General features: G+C 35.6%; 1 protein-coding gene across 3 annotated transcripts in view; it reads left to right on the forward strand.

Annotated features, from left to right (window-relative positions):
- Positions 1–18,700, forward strand: part of Unc-13-4a (BAI1 associated protein 3) — a 124,746-nt gene that overhangs the window by 93,534 nt on the left and 12,512 nt on the right. For all 3 annotated transcript variants that reach the window (XM_072013534.1, XM_072013524.1, XM_072013528.1), the window contains exons 5-16: positions 4,609–4,776; positions 6,206–6,272; positions 8,111–8,300; positions 10,517–10,663; positions 10,864–10,908; positions 11,655–11,811; positions 13,215–13,418; positions 14,180–14,338; positions 14,461–14,630; positions 16,521–16,628; positions 16,731–16,880; positions 17,891–17,942. In XM_072013534.1, the coding sequence (XP_071869635.1) occupies positions 4,609–4,776; positions 6,206–6,272; positions 8,111–8,300; positions 10,517–10,663; positions 10,864–10,908; positions 11,655–11,811; positions 13,215–13,418; positions 14,180–14,338; positions 14,461–14,630; positions 16,521–16,628; positions 16,731–16,880; positions 17,891–17,942 (1,617 nt within the window). The remainder of the gene's footprint in view (positions 1–4,608; positions 4,777–6,205; positions 6,273–8,110; positions 8,301–10,516; positions 10,664–10,863; positions 10,909–11,654; positions 11,812–13,214; positions 13,419–14,179; positions 14,339–14,460; positions 14,631–16,520; positions 16,629–16,730; positions 16,881–17,890; positions 17,943–18,700) is intronic.

The raw sequence follows: 18,700 nt of genomic DNA on the forward strand, positions 1-18,700 counted from the left end.
CCGCGATGCCCATTGGTTAATAAATGAAGTTATTACGACAAAGAAAACCAGATATGAGCATCCTTGTTCATGGGAAAAGTCTGTTATCTCGCCAGACACCCGCTTTCTCCGTAATAGTTAAGAGCGTGCAACAAACACGAGGACCATCTGTAAACCGAAAATGTTTATGCGAATAGAAATGAAACTGAACAGATTCGGTTTACGGTGTCTCCTTAGGTCTGTTACGGGTTAGTGTTAACAATGGATAGCTCTTAACACCCAGACTATGAGGAATCTCGCAAGGATCATCGCATCTGGCGTAGCACAGACGAAACAGAAATTTGATCCGTGACACGATCGTCAAACCGATTTTTATTATTATAAATATCTTCGTTCGATCCAATATCTCAAATGATATAAAAATTCAATATAAAGTTTCGATAATCAGAGTTCCGGCATTTTACATGGAATCGTTAAATGTCCCGTGTCGTTTTTAAAGCTATCAAAAAAGTTTTAACTCGTTAACACGTTGACTGTCGCGCGAATTTAATATATTTCACCTGCTATAGATTGAAATATACTGTCACGTCCCGCGCTCCGCACGAGCCGTAACGAGAACAAGAAACCACTCTAGACACAAATCTAAATAAACATACCAATAACCGATTTGCAATTTGAAACCGTGTTTACAGTATTTGAAGTGAAAGGCAGTTAAAGCCGCTAAAAGCTATATCTTGCGAAAATTTATCTATGTTTTTATATTTATCTAATTATGTTTTCATAATGATATTGAGACAATTTAAATTGTAAACAAAGTCGTCAGTTGAACAAACGTTGGAGATCTTCCCAAACATTTTCAAAGGAAGGACCCCGACGCTTTTCCATCTCCGACAGATATAAATAAATGTAGCGACTCAGGGAAGTCAGTATAATAATTATCCTTCGTCTATCGAATAACAATATTACCGTTCAAAGAGTTATCATTTTGTCAACCGAAGAATTTTATATCTGTCAGTCAATTGTCAATATCGAAATCGAGCAAGATTTGAATAAATCATTAGATATTGTTAAACTACTTTCAACCAGCTTTAATCCTCTCCCGTGCTAGTATCCCTGCACATAGCAGGTTAGCCGAAAAGTGGAATCGGTTTTGCCAGTAGCACCAAACTCTAGTCGACGCTACCCGTAACGTTTGAAATAAATAAAAATTTGAAATAGTCCTTGGACTATTTCTGGTGGCAGCAACTACCGTATTAATCAGAAATCCAAATAAATAATTCATACACAATAATATCATTTCAATATTTCCTTTCCGACTAAACTCTAAATCAAAAGAAAAAATTTTTTTACAGAATTTCAATCTCAACTTGACTTAAAACAAATAAATACGTAACAATACCATGGCATAGCGTTTCATTTTTGCAAAGCACTATATTATATTTACGCATTTCCTTCTGACAATGTTATATATGATATATAATATCTAAATCATTCACATTATTGGAAACTTATTGATTCGTGAAATCTATCTTGAATATATATATCTTTATGTAATATATCAAACAGATAAATAACGCAATTCAAAGGTTGTTAGAATTGAATGGGATTGAAGGAATTTTTCACGCTCGATTCCACGTCCTTCCGGCCTCGTAAAAGAGATCCCTCGTAAAGCAAACGATCGCAGCGTCGTCATTTATCCGGAAGGAAATGAGTAACAAGAAGCGCACCACGGAAAGAATAATGGCGTTCGCGTTTCGTCGAGTGGCTCGAAAGGATTCCATCAAATTGTTCGGATCGTCACACAGTCTTTACGCTGGTTGCAACGCCGATTTCTCTTTTTTCCACTTCGTTAGGAACTGAAAACGCGATCGCTTTCCGCTTATTATTTCCACTGAAATCGCGTTACACGTTCCTTTCTGTCGAACTATCGATACGCTACAATGACGAAACGAATTAGACGAACGAAAAACGATATACCGTGGTGAAGAAAGAAAATATCTTTTAACGGATGCAAGCGATCCATCGGGATCAAGTATATTTTATACAAATTCTGCTCGAGGTAAATCGGGATTTAACGTAGAAATAATATTTTGCCAAGAGCTCGTAACGATTTGCATTTAAACTTTGAATCCTGTTTTCATCGTAAATGATTTAATTCGTTTTCATCTCGTTCTTAAACGGAAATCCTTTACGAACTGTTAAGAAATGTTACGAAGAAGTAAGTGGTACACAAGTAGATATTTTAATGAAGTTTCAATCAATTACAAGAATTTCTAGTAAAAAAATATAGATCATATCTCAAATATTTAAAGTTAATCCTTGTAGCGCTATGTTACAACTATCAATATTTTTAGTATATTCAAGAGGATTCAACAGGTAAAAGTGCATATTTAATCCGAAAACTGAATAAAAAATAACATTTGCTGGTGTATCGAATTTTAAAATTGTTCCGCTATGGGATACACGAGAAAAACTGTTTTCACGTTGAAGATAAAACAATTTAAAGTGAATAATAACAACGTCATACTTTTCAGTACAAGCTAGGTCGATGGATACCGTACAAATAAATCATCGACCGTAAAGTTTTTTGTAACGGTTACGAAGCTGTATCTAATTATCTCTTTTTAACTTAGTCTGCTCCTTAATCGTTAGCTATAAAATTTTCTCCACCTTTCTACCAATAAATCTTCCAGGTAACTCGTTATTTACCTCCGGTACCAGATTTCCGTCGAAACTTTTAAAAGTTATATTCTCAGTCGTAAAATTACGGTGCAGCTTAAAAGTAGAAACCTTATTTCACTAATCAACTTCCAACAAAATTATACTTAATTAATCTCCTTGTACACTAGATTGTGTAACAAACAGAATTCGCGAAACTCTCGTTGACATTTAAAGTTTCGAATTTTATATAAAACATAGAAATCGGGTTCTCCGAAACTCGGACTAGTCGTTTTAGCCAATATCCGTATCGGTTATTATATTTTTATATTTTATAATTAGCCTTTTCACTCTTTTACGCGTTGTATCAGATCGATAACGACAAAAAGCGTGTTTTGTGCTTTCAGCTTTGGTTCATATTATTATGTAAATATATTGCATTCGATATTATCACATTTCGTTAATAACGAAGGCTTCGATCATTTATTATTAACCCTAAACTTGCACGATAATTGTATCGTGCAATACCAAATAATACACATCGCACTATTTTTAGTTTTTTAATTATTCATGTGTCCATTAAACATTTCGTACTTCGTTTAGGTAAAGCGAATGGTCTTCTTTCGAGCGTCGTTCGTAATACACGCAGACGTTAACGCGCATTAAAATACACCGTTAATGGCCAGATGACCCGGAATCATTCGCACATATTCTCTCTCGCGTTCGCATACTCTGGTAACTTTATTTCTAAAACTTTTCTCTTTTTTTTTTTTCGTACGTTGTTTCGCCTGCCTTTTTTACGGACATTGTTGGTCGAAAAAAAAAAAATGGTTTGTTAAAAAGTAGCCACTCTTGCACTCGCATGTACAAGTTACATAGCGGTTCTGATTACCATAAATTGAGGACCGCCAAAAAGGAAACTCTCATGGGAGAGAGAAGTTTCACAAGCTCTCGCTGTGATATTTATCTTGCAGCTTGGTCAAACCTCGATGAATTTCACTTACACCAGCGTGATTGAACGAAGTCGACTGGAAGCACTCGTTGAAGGAATGAAATATTTCTGGTTGAAAAATTACTCGGAAATCTTGTCCAATTATCGCTTATCGTTAAACGTATTACGCGTAATAGCTGGGATAATGTGGGAATTTGCGACATTCCATTAAAATCTTCGTAAGTTTTCGATAACGAAGTAATTTGCTATTTTATTATCAATGAACGTATCGGTAAAACGTTAGTTTTTCGTAATTGTAGGAAAAGAATGTAGTATTTTAATATACTATTACAAAAATATTCTAGAGATACTATTATAAAGGTATTCGTTACATTTTGTAAACTGATATACTTGTAAAATAACGTTAAGCAAAATAACAAATTCTTCGTTTAAATAATTTTTATGCGCGAAAATAGGCTTCATCGATAAACTTATTTGACAATGATATTACAACACTTTGGAGAGGAAATAGGATAACATTGAAAAATTGCGTTCCAAGGATCGAGACAATATCGAATCCAAGTAGCCAATTAAATCTGAATTCTCCGTGCAATATAAACTATAATTGCGAAACGAGTATTTAAAACTTTTAAGTCTCGCAACTGTGCTGCCGTTGTACATTTCCGCTCTTAAATAATAAATCACCGCGTCTGTTTAAACTTTTCTCGTCGCTTGAAATCTGAAAACCAAGGGAAACAAAGGAGCGGCTTGGTATCAAAGAAACGAACGAAGAAAAGTTAAAAAAGATAAAGATACACGAGTCTTTGTTGTACGTTAATGCTTCAGCATGTTTTCATCAGCGGCTGAAACAAAGAGAAATCTCGTTTTAAAGTTTCCTCGAAGGGATGTGGAATGGGTGCCTCTCGAAAGCGAGCGCGTCAAATTGATAACGAAAAACGCGGTTGAACATTCAACTACAGATTGTCGTGGGACGAACTGTTTCCAACCAATACAATACGCGTTTAAAAACATTGTTTCAGTTGGAGCAGTTGTACATAGAAGTCCTCTACACGATCGCCAACACTGTGGGCGCTAGCACGGGACAATACGCGCACTACAAGGAGGATCTTTATAGGTACGCGCAGGAAGCTTTTGGGGTTCCGCCGGATCAACATCGACGATATCTGAACATCGCGTCGGAAGAGAAGGTACGTCTCATCGTCTTCTTTCTTATTATTCGATCGTACATGTGGTAGCTCGCCAAGGTATTCGAACATCTGCTGCGCGATATTTTTATGAATATATTATCTGCATCGTGCGAAGCTTTCTGGAATATCGTTGACGCTGTAGTGACATACAACTGTAGCGATTGTAATAGCGAAATTTCAAACCAATCCGAAAATGTATATAAAAGTTACGAGACATTTATCGCGAACGTGCGCTTCGTGAACGATTGGTATACAGCATGAATATACTATTAGGTTGTCTCAGTGTCTTTCTTCTACAGACACGTCTTTTACAACGACGCGTCTTTATACAAACACGAAACCTAATCTGTCGAACGTTGTAATCTCAATCTTGATTGAATCGTACGTAATTCGATAATATAATATAAGACGGAAAATATTGTGCATCCATCGTTTCCTTATAAAACGAAAGAAACTTTTCGGACGACCTATTATTTAGTCTTCAACGTACGATTATCGCTGAGGATGTCTCGTTAAATATCGTAGCTCGTATTAAGCTGTCGAATAGTTGACCGACTGTTCGAATACTCTGTAAATATACAATATCTTTTTATACTCTTTGAAGTACGTCTCAATTGTCGTTTTGTCTTATTTAATTCGAGTAATGGGATTGAATGAATTCGATAACGAAGATGAAAAGGAGCGGCGTGCTTTGTAAATAATATCACAGTGGAAATTGCGCATTTGAAATAAAAGCGATCATACGCGGTTACTGAAACATATATTCGGGCAAAAAGTTCGATTCGAGTGTTGTTGCGCAGCTCGTCGCTGTATGAAAGGTTATTTAAAAACGACGCAGTATACGCAAGCATAACGTAGTACCGTTACAAAGCAAGCAATTACTGAAACAAAGCTTTATTACATTTATACAGAAAATGAAAAACGAAGCTCCGTAAAACGATTTCATTCTTGGCCAACGATACGAAACAGCATTGAAGTTGGATAAAGCAAATTAATAAGAAACACCGCTGGAACAATTACTGCTCCGTTTCTCCATATTTTATCATCGGCTAAATAATATAATTCCAATCGATTCAGTCTCCAGCTGTTTTTAATAATCAAACAAATAGCTTCGTGATTAAAATACATAAAGAAAAAAAAATGGTATTATATCGGAAATATAATTCATTTTACATTGAAATTAAAACACACGATAAGAATAAAACATTACGATCCGTTTACAGTCGCAATCGTATATTCGCTATATTATGTTCAATGTCCAAATAAAATGTATTCAATTATACCTCTGATCGATCGTCGTAAAATTATTCTCATAAATTTTACTCCGATATACGTATACCATGAAAATTGCGTAAGCTCCGTTAACTGACATTTTTAACCAAGACGAAAATGATTAATTATTTTTTGAAACGATTGTTAAACTTTTCAGCCACCGATAGTTGTCCTAAGCGTGGTAGTCGTGGAAGCAGAGGGACTAGAAGCGAAGGACGCGAACGGTAAGCATTTATTTAGCGTGTTTCGCGTTTAATTATGCAGCACCACGTAACGTCCGTAGAAGTTTAACGAGTCTAGTGAAACGCAAATGAATTTTCCATCGAATTACATGCATACATAATCCGGCCGTAGTCACCGATGTCATAAATTTTGACGCGGGAACAGGACGTAAAGCGATGCATCTTTCGGTTCTCGACGTTACTTCTCAATATTTCAAGCCCTTTTGCACGATAACGGATTGAATAATTGCGAAGACAGTCTGCAAGACTTCTAAATCTATCTCGATCACTGAAAATGATCGATACCGCGTGATACATCATGTTACGGAAATTAAATACATCTTTTATATTCCAACCGTGTCGAAATGTCTCTGTTATTCGTGTTTAATAATAGAATAACGTGTAGTTATTCTATTATCGGTGTCATAATCGTTATTAAAATTTTTAATAGATCGTGGATATTCGTGCGAATTCATATATTTACGAACCTAACTGTAAGAAATGGAATTTAAATTTATTCCATTTATCGAATATGAAAAGAAGCGTTCTAGTTATTCTACTTTGAATATTTTATGTATCTTTGAACGTCGTGCTTATTCCGTGCATTTCTGTAAAAATACGTTTAAATTTCTCATAAACGCATAAAAATCCGCAGCCCGGTTCCATGAGTAAGAATAATCATTTCTGCCAAATTTGTATAATACAGGATGACTAATATTGTGTACAGCAGCTGGGAAAGAAATTCAAACTGCAATTTTTGAACGCTGAAAAATTCTGAAAAGTGCTGAAAAACGCTGAAAAATGCTTCCAAATTTTCAAAAAATAATCCTCAGTTTATATTATACGTCCATAAAAATGTTTCTTACAGACGTTTCTAATAAATTGAGATGATTTATAGATTACAGTGCATATTGAATAATACACACACAATTTCGCATCGTGCTAGTTACATTCTTTGGAATGTACAAAGGCGCATAGATTCTGATATCTAGAGAGTACGAGGATAAGATCCAATAAAGATAAAGCATGCAAGTACTTCGTCATAAAAGATACAGCTCTATTCTCGTAAACTTTCTCTATAAAAGATCTATCTCGAAACTACTGCAACAACTTAAGGTAACGCTCGAAAAAAAGGAGTAAACCTCGCTCATTCCGCTCTACAAAACACCGCAGAGAGTTGAGCGGAACAGCTACAACTTAAAAGTCGGTGTATTGCATCGTTCGAAAGGACATATTTTTATTAAAAAAGAAAAAGAAAAGAATCCATTATGGAGAATTTTGTAGTTTTGTATAAAAGAACGTACGCATTGTGAAATATAAAAGATGTATGGCGAAATAATTAAAATTTTTCCACGATCGTATATTTTTTCCGTCTAAATCTAGGACGTTCCTTTGTTTATTCTGTCTAAAGTCTGCACCGTGTCACTGAAAAACATATATATCGACAAAAAAATATCGAAATATTTTTACGCCGCATTCTACGTGCACCACAGAAATATCTGCAAAATAATCACGAAACAAGTAATATTTTTCAATCGCGTACCACCATTTCTTAAATGTAAATTTGCTCCAATTAATTATCTCTTCGTCGCGTTACAAAAGACATCTATATTTGTCAAGATAATAAAAATTCTATACTTTTACGCATCGTCTTATTTTATTTTCTATACTTTGAAGAAACGTATATACGAAAAGAGGGTCGTGAAAAAATACAAAATCTCCAAAGCATATAGTCTCTCCTCTCAAATCCGGAATGTTTTTTTCCAATTACGGAAGTCGTTAGATTTGAGTGTTTGCCAGAGGAGAGTTAGTCTGAACAAGATTCTATATATGTCCTCCAGGATTCAGCGACCCTTACTGCATGTTAGGAATTCAACCGGGTAATACAGGTGCACCGTTGAGTCCGCAAACGAATTTAACTGCGCACTCACCCCACACACCGCCAGCATCTCCGAGACAAGCGACTCGTGCCCTTTCCGACGGTGGTGAAACCGAGAATTCTCATCACGAGAAATTACGGAAACACCATAGGTAAGTCGACACATCGACGTACCCTTGGTTGCGTCAAGCGATCGATAGACCGCGGATGTTTCCGCTCTTATAAATAATTTGAAAGTGTAGAAAATTTCAAAGAAATTCGAAAGTGTAAAAATATCCAGAATGCACGTAATACGAAATAAATATGCTCGAAAGTATCCAAACATTTGCTTATTTTCGACGGAATGTATTTTGATTAGAAAATTGGGGATAAATCAAATAGCAATGCAAACTGCAATGATTTTATTCCTTTCAATCATCATTGCTACGTATAATGATATATTATGAGCCGATTAAAGATCGAGCTTTAAAGATCGACGTGCAATAATTACCTCGAATTCATATTACTTCGAACGCTTCTTGTATGAATTTCCGTGGAAACTCGTAGCGGGGATGCGCATAATCCGCAGTCTGATCGATTTGCATGATTTATCGAATATTCAAAATATCGTGCTTAACCTTGAAGCGTATCGTAGCTCTTTTTAATCATGCTTATTGGAAAACGTTCGATATTCTATTAATATTAATTCTGTTTAGCGTTGAAACTGTTAAAGTTGAAAATAGAGATGCTGTGAAATATTGAACTTTAGATGGCTAGAACAGGTCTAGAGAATCAAAAGTTGTAATAGGAAACGTCGATATTTATCAAAGGTAGCTGTTACGATGTTGGGAATTTTATTTAATCCAGATTTGATTTGAGCGCTCAACAGAAATTGATAGCTCGATACGTGTATCTCTGTTTAATTGTATGTAATAATGGCTGAATAAAAACTTCTGTCCTATAGACAATTCGACGATTCAATTCTTTTTTCGTTGGTAGTTCCACAATGATACCCGTGTAGTATATAGCAGTAAAATACAAATTTTCCATAGAAGTAAATAAAAATGAAATCGCTACCCTGATTCCATTAAAATCGTTATACTTAGAATGGAACTTGGGTGTACTTGAGAAGGTAAACCTGCCGATTAAAAGCCAGATAAAGGATTATCAGGAAACGTTTCAAACGTTCTTTAATTAATCCTCGTTTCTCGAACATTCCAACATTTTATCACTTAAATCAAAGCCTCGATACTTCTTATTCTTAGTTATTACCTTTTCCGATATCGACGCTTTATCCACGATAGGAAAGGAATCTTTAAAACAATGGAATCGATAACTATAGAAATCTAGATCGGTGTTTCTATCAAATAATCTGATCCGTATGATCCTCGTTATTCCGCGTAAATTGAAACTTCAATTATTTTTTACCGTAAATTACGGCCAACAGGAGGAAATTGCTCTTCAATAAAGAAAAGTGCAATCAATTTGCTACAAATCATCGATTAGTCCGAAGCAAGACGCTCGATCGATCGTTCGAAGCAGTTAGAGCAGACACAGACCTACTCCAGACGAGCAATCGAGTGACATTTTCACAATGAGTCGCGATAACAATGAACGGTTGCCGGATGCAGCAAGTTCTGTCGGCGACGCTTTCGCGGCGGAATAAGGCCGCGGTGCATTGAGAATCGAACGTCTCGCGGCTCTATCTCGTCGGCATTGTCTCCTCGTGCAGGCAGCAACGCGATTAATTCTCAGTGGTATCGCGACGACGCGCGAAACGAGACCACGTGCTTCTCGTCGAGTCGTTCGAAAAATCGAGTGCTAGAAGACAGCGATGCCGAACGTGGAGAAGCTGGCGAAGAAACGACTGAAGAAAATGTGAGGAATTTTTTTACGAGCACGAGGGTAGATTTAGCTGGAGGAACGAACGGTTGAATTCAATTTGTTTGAAAATGTTGTTTGACCTAATCTGGTTAAGTGTAACGTCTCGTGGCAATTGGCACGGTAACGGCAGGTAGTTTAAATGAAATCTTGTATTACAGAAGCTTTGGCGTTTAAGTTGCAAATAAGTTCATACGGATATAAAATTTGTAATATTTGATATGTGCGTGTACAAAGTAACTTCGACATAAATATTTCTTCGAGACAAATCTAAAACAAAGAACCGAAATAAAAATACAGAATTTTATTCGATACACCGTGCGCAGAGTTTGATTTCTCGTACCATCTGTAACAAGTTGCAAGGCACAGCCGAACCAAAGGAACGAAAATTTCATTGCCACACAAAATTAACTATTTGAACGAACATACTCGCATCCCGCAAAGCCTGAAAGGAGATAGAGAAGCGCGTGGAATATCCTTGGAAGTTATTGTATCCGTTGGAAATCAGTTTCAGGTTGTCGTTCAAGCGCAAGGAGCATACGAGCAGACGCGAGCATCGGGAATCGTTGAGCGGCGCGGTACCAGCCAAGTTCATACGCGCGACGTCGGTGAAGCCGCACACGCTAAGTCCACGATGGAACGAGAAGTTTCGTTTGTAAGCAACCCCGTGTATCCTTCGGGGACTTCGATTCTTCTTCTTCTTCTTCTCCTTTCTTTTCTCTTCTTTTTACTTCCACGTCTTTGTCGTTTCTTCCGTAGTCCGGGAAAGCGATCAGAAACACGTTACGTGAAATTTCATATTGGATCAGCGTGACACACGGTTTAACATTTTCTCGTTTTTCTTTTCCATTTCAGCGACATCGACGACATCAACACGGATATTCTGCACCTGGATATATGGTGAGTGGTGTCGTTTATCAGGTTGGCTATTTGGCGTTTTTCTTCTTTGGTACGGTATAGTGCCTGGGTAGATACCGTGATGGATATGGCTGTGAATAGCGTGAAATGAAATTTGTTTCGTTAAAACGTAATTTCGAGAAGTTAATTTGGAAAAAAGTTAGTTTGTAAATTTGCAATTTCAAACGGTCATCCGCAAATATCCTAATTTGAAATTTCGAAATTTCAAATGCAGATTCTCGTGGCTTCCAATTTTTAGTCAAATGCGTAATGTATTTTTGAAACCGATGCTGTCGCGTTGGAAGCAAAACGTATTACGAGCAGATTTCATTTCGCCTATTTTCCTTACTATAAAAAAATCGTTTCATTCATGGTTCTACCACTATTTATCTTTATTCCACTATTTATCTATTTCTTGTTCTATTTTGTATCCTATTTTGAACCACGATTTTATCTTTTTTTTTTTTTCATTTTATTTTTCTCTCTTTATGTCACATCTTACTTCAAGTGCCAATAATTCAATAATATCATTTTCTTATTATACCATTGACATTATACTTCAAACATCTACATCTTATGTGTCTCATCCGTATATATATATGGAAATCAATTCGTTAATTACTGCCATTACTACCAGCAAAGTTCGTTGAGTAAATAAGATCAATGATTTCCTGAGTGTGCTTTCGTGCCCCTTCTCGTACTCCCTTCTGTCGAAAGTGTTTGTGTTGCCCTGACAGACATAGTTTCAGGGACCACGACGACGAGTCCTCCGTGTTCGATGCAGTGAGCAAGCTGAACGAAGTACGCGGCGTCAAGGGACTCGGAAGATTCTTCAAGCAGATCGCGCAGAGCGCGAGATCCGGCGGCCAGGATGATTTTCTTGGCTGCGTGAATATTCCGCTTCAGGTATCGCATCGATTTACCTAATGAGTTTCGTAATTATGCTATCATAATAACGGAATTATAAAAACTCGTAATTTCATTCCCAATATTCGCTTTAGGTTCGTTAACTTTAAAAGTTCGTTCGTTAAAAATAGTTTTGATCGTACAATTGATACGTTACGCTCCTTACACGTAAATATTAAACGCGTTTCTTTTATCAATAATCGAGAAGAATAATTCTTTCCATAACCAAACAAAAAATTCAAACTTTATCGAGTTTATTTAACGTTAACATCGATGACACGTATGAATATTATCATTTCGTTTAGCTCTTTTAAGTACATCTTTTCTGTACCTCCAAAACTATCATCAACAAATCTTCTAGATGAAAATACAATTTCCTGTTACTCTAAATACAGAAAAATTCTTTCCATAACCAAACAAAAAATTCAAACTTTATTGAGTTTATTTAACGTTAACATCGATGACACGTATGAATATTATCATTTCGTTTAGCTCTTTTAAGTACATCTTTTCTGTACCTCCAAAACTATCATCAACAAATCTTCTAGATGAAAATACAATTTCCTGTTACTCTAAATACAGAAAAACAGTTAGAGTGGAGCCTCCCTTATGCCTTGTTCGAACTAACAGCGAGACAAAATTGCTCGGATAATGAAATTTTCGAATAACAGAATAATTACTTTTCTCATACGAAATTTCATTTATTTAAATACAAATTAAGATTAAGCGTCAAATCCTTTACACTCTTATGGATCTCATAGTTTTTTCTCCGTTATGTCGTATAATTTATTCAACACAAGTAATCGCGCAGAATTACGTTCTTTTTGTACTTTGAACCATCGATTTTGTTCGCTGCTTTCATTTACATAAAATCGTCATTATTATCGCCATCGTCGCAACGAAACCATTTCATCAACCAGTTAGTATACTTAAGGTTTTCCTACGGTTCCAGCCAGCGTCTGAGAAATCTACGTATTTCGGATAATTTTCGATATCACGTTTTCGTTTTTTTAATCTCTGCGATCGTGGCTTTTCCAACACCATGTATTTTTATTAATTCTGCCACGCTCGCACCACTCCAGTTTTTCGATCGCGTCATATTTTCGTTTCGACAGTTTTATAGAACGCTGTTACTGTCATACTAAATTCTGATAGCCAGAACTCAATCGAATAAAGCAAAGAATACATAGCAACACGAACACTGATGAAACGTGTATAAAATTGTGTAAAAAAAAAAAAAGATGTTACATAGCCAGTTTCCATATTTAATGGCATAGGTATCGTTATTACGATCTATCGATCGTCAAAGCAATTTTACTTGACGTTAATTTTAAAATTGCAGCTCGATTTTTTTTTTTTATATTCTAACATGGGGTAGACAAGAGAGAATCGTTTGTTGGCAGGATATTCCAAGCACGGGGCTGGATCGATGGTACAAACTAGAGGCCAGAACGCAACGAAGCACAATTCAAGGTAGAATTAGATTAAAGTTATGGTTATCAACGAGAGAAGACCGCGGGACGTCCGAAGAAGACAACTGGGGAGAGCTCAGACAACAGGAGAGACTTTACACGGTCTTTCTCAATCACGAGATGAACAAACAAGGAGTATGTACCATCAACAAACAAATATACGTTGTTTTTTATATCTTTATAAAATACAAACATTTAAATATTTATTTTAAAAAGTTACTAAAATTCCCGATAAAAACTCTCGAGCTTCTATCTTCGTTTTGAAAATTAAAGAAATACGGAATGCACTGAATATTTAAAAAAGAAATAATGATTTTTATAATATCAATAATATATATTTATAAATAATTTGTTGAAATTCACAATAAAAAATATATGGATAGCTTTCTTCTTTACCTTCAAGGATATAAAACGAAGTACATATTTTTTATAGTAGGAATTTTCATAGTGATCGTATTGTATATAACAAAAATAAAATATATTTCTAATTGTACAATAATACGATACAAGGAAAAAAATCTCTACTTTTCTCCTATTTTTATTCCATGAAATATTTATAAACAACTATTATAGATACTAGCTCTCTTGCAAAAAGTTAGAAAGGACGTAAGAAGCTCGTAAATATTTCTGAAAATACATCCTTTGCTGCCGTCATACTATAATTAAGAAAAAGAAAAAAAAAAGAATAAAAAACTGTTTCTAAAGATATAACAAGAAACAGTTGAAAACAAGACAACTTCTAGTTTTATTTTATTACTAACAGCTTGTCGTTTAATTTACTTCAACGTAGGTTAGAGCTGACTTATTTTCTTAATTAATTTATTTTCTCTTGTCCTTCTCTTTAATAAAGTAATCTATATATCGCGTAACTACGTGATTCTCCCTGCCTCATTTAGGAAGACTTCACAGGAGAATTGCCACAAACGGCACTAACGATTCTTCATCAACACGCCGTCCAAGGTGATGTCACGGAACTCCAACAAGCGTTAGTTAGATGGGTAGCGACATCCAGGCAATCAGCGTGCGACCCTAGAATTCTTCATCGTCTTCTTCAGGTTTATTTTAATTTTACAAACGCTTTTTTTATTCCTTCGCATACCATTTTTCTAACACGTTCTCTAACTATTTACTTGTTTCGATAGGAATTAACAAATTAGATATTTATTTATTTCAATAGGAATTAGACAATGTATGGCACACGGACACTCTTTCTCGAGACGAGGAACAATGTCTCGCAGAGTCGTTCAATGAATTCCTCGAAGTAACGTTGAAGAAAGTTCGACAGCACCGAGTGCTATTCCCGCCATTGCATCGACCATCCATCTCTAAATTGGATTATCTTCTTAGGTGCGTATCTTTCTTAGAAGAAAAGAGAAGCAATCGTTTATGAATTCTATTCTATTTATGATTTTTCCTATATTTTCTATTTAATAAAATTCATATCGCAGAAATTATGTAACTTTTGGTGTTGTTAAGCTCTAGACGTCGGAAACTCGGGTCGAAGATTGAAAACGTAAAAGAAAATAACATAAATTCTTTATAATGGTACCTAACCTGGACGTTATTTTCTTTTCCTCTACGTTTGTATTATCGTTTTATTCATTCATCGCTGTACAATTATACTGCGTTAATACACCGTTGCTTTGATACTATTATTAACGCCTTGCCTTTGAATCGCAGGAAGAAACTGCAGCGAATTGAAACTTCTATTGCCACAGGCAAATAAGATTCAAATTAAAATACAGACGAATTAAAATCAAGATCAAAACAAATTAAATCCTGACTAACCAATCCATATAAACCCAATTCTCTCAATTTTATCGTTTTATTCTACCCAAAAATGTACTATCCTTTAAACCAGAAACCTTATGCTCCTTCGTACCTCTGAAAAACAATGAAAGCTTTGATGACGAAACGCTGACAGAAAAATTGCACGATTTTCCCTGTAACTCACCCAGAACTCGGGACATGGTAGAAAGCATGTCCTTTACAATGATCTTTGTTTCATGGCGATATCGCAAGTAGTTTCCAAGATATGCGCACTTGGAAGCGCGTCGCTCGAGACTCGAGATTCTAAGAATGGCAAACAAATTCCTGGAATCGTCGTGGTCTACTTATTTTTCTCGGAAGTGCGTACGTCGTTGACGTAATCGCTGACTCAGACATTTTCTTTGACTGACGTACACGTAGTTGACTTAGGCTAGGTCAGTGAGCGAGCGTGCAACAAAGACAAAGATACCGATAAGACCAAAATTATGGTTTGGTTAAAACGACGGTATCTCCGGAACGGATGATCCCATCGGGGCAAAACAAAAAGCATTTTAAAGGGGATAATATCGTGTTTCTAACAATATCAGTAGCGTCAACTTACAACAGATTTTGTTGACGCTACATGCCGTTGAAAGGATAATTCGTGTAACGCGGTTTTTATTTCGCTTAATTCGATTCATCGGTAGGAACGAAGAGCATAATTGTGTTCTTATTACAGTACGTGATAATCTCGTTCCCTTTTGTTATATCCATCTTCTAACTTTCCGAACTTTGCACGAGTTAATTTCTGAAAGTAAAACGCTACCGTGCTCGCGAGAATCTACACGCGGATTCCGAGCTAACGTAGTTAAATTAAAGCGAGCACGCTAAGAGGAAGCAGAGTTTAATTTGTGCAAAAAATTAGTTCAAAAAAGTTACTGGGAATTTGATATATGTATTTGTTAGACCGGTAGGTTTTCGTTGCAAGCTTCGTACAGGCAAATTATGAATCGCGTTTATATTTATACATAAATATTTTGTAAATGAGTTAATTTTTCGGACAATTAGAAGCGAATTTATTATACGTAACTTGTGGTAGAAAAATTCTTTAACGCACGTAGCTAATAATTTTGTACAAGTTACGTACTATGGGCCGCAGACTATTAAAATATGTAAGTAAATATCTCGGAATGATAATTTCCTCTAAGAAACAAATTGATCTGTGCAATTTTCCAAGTAACCTAGCTGACCAATTACATATAACGTAAGATTACTTGAATCCTCGATACGACTACAATTGTCCTGAAAAGTTAGTGTTGAAAACCGTCAACGTGTAAATTTGTATAAAAATACCTCTATTAATTCCATACGTATCGTTCTTGGCAAATCTTTGATAAAACTAAAGTATCGTTAAACGAAAAAATTGTCACTGAAAATAATATTGAGAGTCTATAATATAAAAATACTTTTCTTATTTATTTCCTACAGATGTTTAGGACTGCTATCGAACATGAAAGCCTTCCGTGCGTGTTGCCCATTCAATAAGGAAATTCGCGGAGAAATAATAACCGCCCTAAGAAAGGGAACCCTCGAATGGTTAGTGCTCGATCGAACTTCTTTCATTTCATCTTCTCTTACCCTCTGTATTTTTCTGTTTCGATCGCTACCTTTGGTCAACGACGTTGGTTTCCTGTTCAGGTACGAGGACACGAGGCAGCAGACGATGTGTTACGATAAAGAACCGGATCAGGATGCGGATAAGGTTTTGCAGGACTTCACCAACTTGGTAACCGCGTTACTGGTAGACTTGGAACAGGGACTCACTTATTACAATAGTCTCTTTGAAAGGTGAGCTTTTCAAATTCCTCGATTCCCTACGAATTGAAATTTAAAGTTAGCCAAACTTTCGTTCGTTAGCAAAACAAAGTGGTAAAACGTTCCCCCCTGTATTTGGTCTTTGATTAAAAGTTGAATATCTACGGTTAAGCGTATATTGCGTGGAACAGTGTTTACAACGGAGAATAGTTTTCCCCTCTTTTATTTGCTTTTGAAAACCTTGAGAATATAAAGAGTATCGCGTACTTTGTAATTTTACCGTAGGATAAATATTAGACTTATTTTTTAACAAACGGAACATCAAAGTTGTCTAACCGATTACCGTGCTATTGAAAATTGTTCTATCTTCGGTTCTCTTTGCTTCTATGGAAAATTGCTTTTTCGAATCAAACGTACGAATCTCTTATTCCTTTTACGTGGGATTGCGAATGCACGGAGAAACATACTTGTTATAGAGAAATAAAATTTCGAAACGAAAATCGTATTATTAACGTCAGAACTGCTAGAGTAGCCAAAATAACTGGTTCGTAATTTTTTATTTTGTACACCTACGACCATCATATTTTTTGGAAATTTGAATAATTTTATTTACTAAAGTACGTGACAAGAGATCGATATCCTTCGTTTATATCGTTTCTTTTCCTCGCATGTCTATTATTTTCGTATCAGTTTTTTACGTTAGCCGCGAGTAGCTCTATCGTTGATACATTACAAGCTGTCTATGGATTTTTATACGTTTTTAGACATTTTACACATAGGAAATTAAAAATTCTAAAAATGTATCTGGTATTATCAAAAATATTCAAAGTATATAGTATTTATTATAGCATTCGGTAGATGAAATATGTTTCTGCTTGTATTCCACTTGTTTCATTAGGTTTATAAAAATACGAGTTTACAAAATACGGTACCCGCTGTTTAACCACGAGTAAAAGAGAATCATATATTATCGGCGATAAATATTTCGAGTTAAAGGGAAGATAAATCGATTTACAAACGATAGATGAAATGTTGTGTTTCAGCACGAACGGCGTGCCATATTTCTCGGCGGTGTATAAGCAATTGGACAAGCTGGTAAGCAAACCCCGCGTGAAAAAGCGATCATTTCCAACAAATATGAAAGACGAACGAGAAACATATATATATATATATATTTATTTATACATATATCTATGAAATATTCTCACTTGATAGATCGCGACGATGCAGAATCAAAGCACACAATCATTATGACACACGACTATATTTTATTTCACTGTTTCGTGAAGCTGGATGTGCTATGTTTGGCTTTATGCTTTATTCAAGACGTCGATCGTGTTTTTCTTTCTTTTTTTTCTTCTTCTCAAATTTTCGACCGATATCGAAAACAAGAAGAGCTACCTATCCATTTAAAGATCAAACAATCGTCCCTCGAAGATCTTCGTAAAAGAAAGGAAGCGAGACTCGTCATTGGAGCTGATAAAAGTTAAAGAGAAACAGACACGAGAGAGAAATTTTGTATTTAAATTCGCGCGTTTAGAAGCGAAATAGAGAGAAAGAAATTATTTATCGATTATTTTATAACGTGTTCTTGCGATTGGATTATTTTCAATTCTGCGAATTCGGTCGACGTCCTTGCATCGAAATAACTACAGAACATATTACTCTTTATATATATATAGGGTGTTCCAGGAAAAAAAGCGATAAACGAAATGTCGGAAAAAATAAGTTAGAAGTAAGTGGAAATTTCGAAATTACAGCGATCCAAGTATCGTTTATATCGTTCGGATGTTTGCATTGTGAGATGAAAGGTAAAGGAAAGGATGGAGCAGGGACACCCTATAAATAAGCAA

The sequence above is a fragment of the Bombus fervidus genome, chromosome 2 (assembly GCF_041682495.2).
Source record: "Bombus fervidus isolate BK054 chromosome 2, iyBomFerv1, whole genome shotgun sequence".
Taxonomy (NCBI): Eukaryota; Metazoa; Arthropoda; class Insecta; order Hymenoptera; family Apidae; genus Bombus; species Bombus fervidus.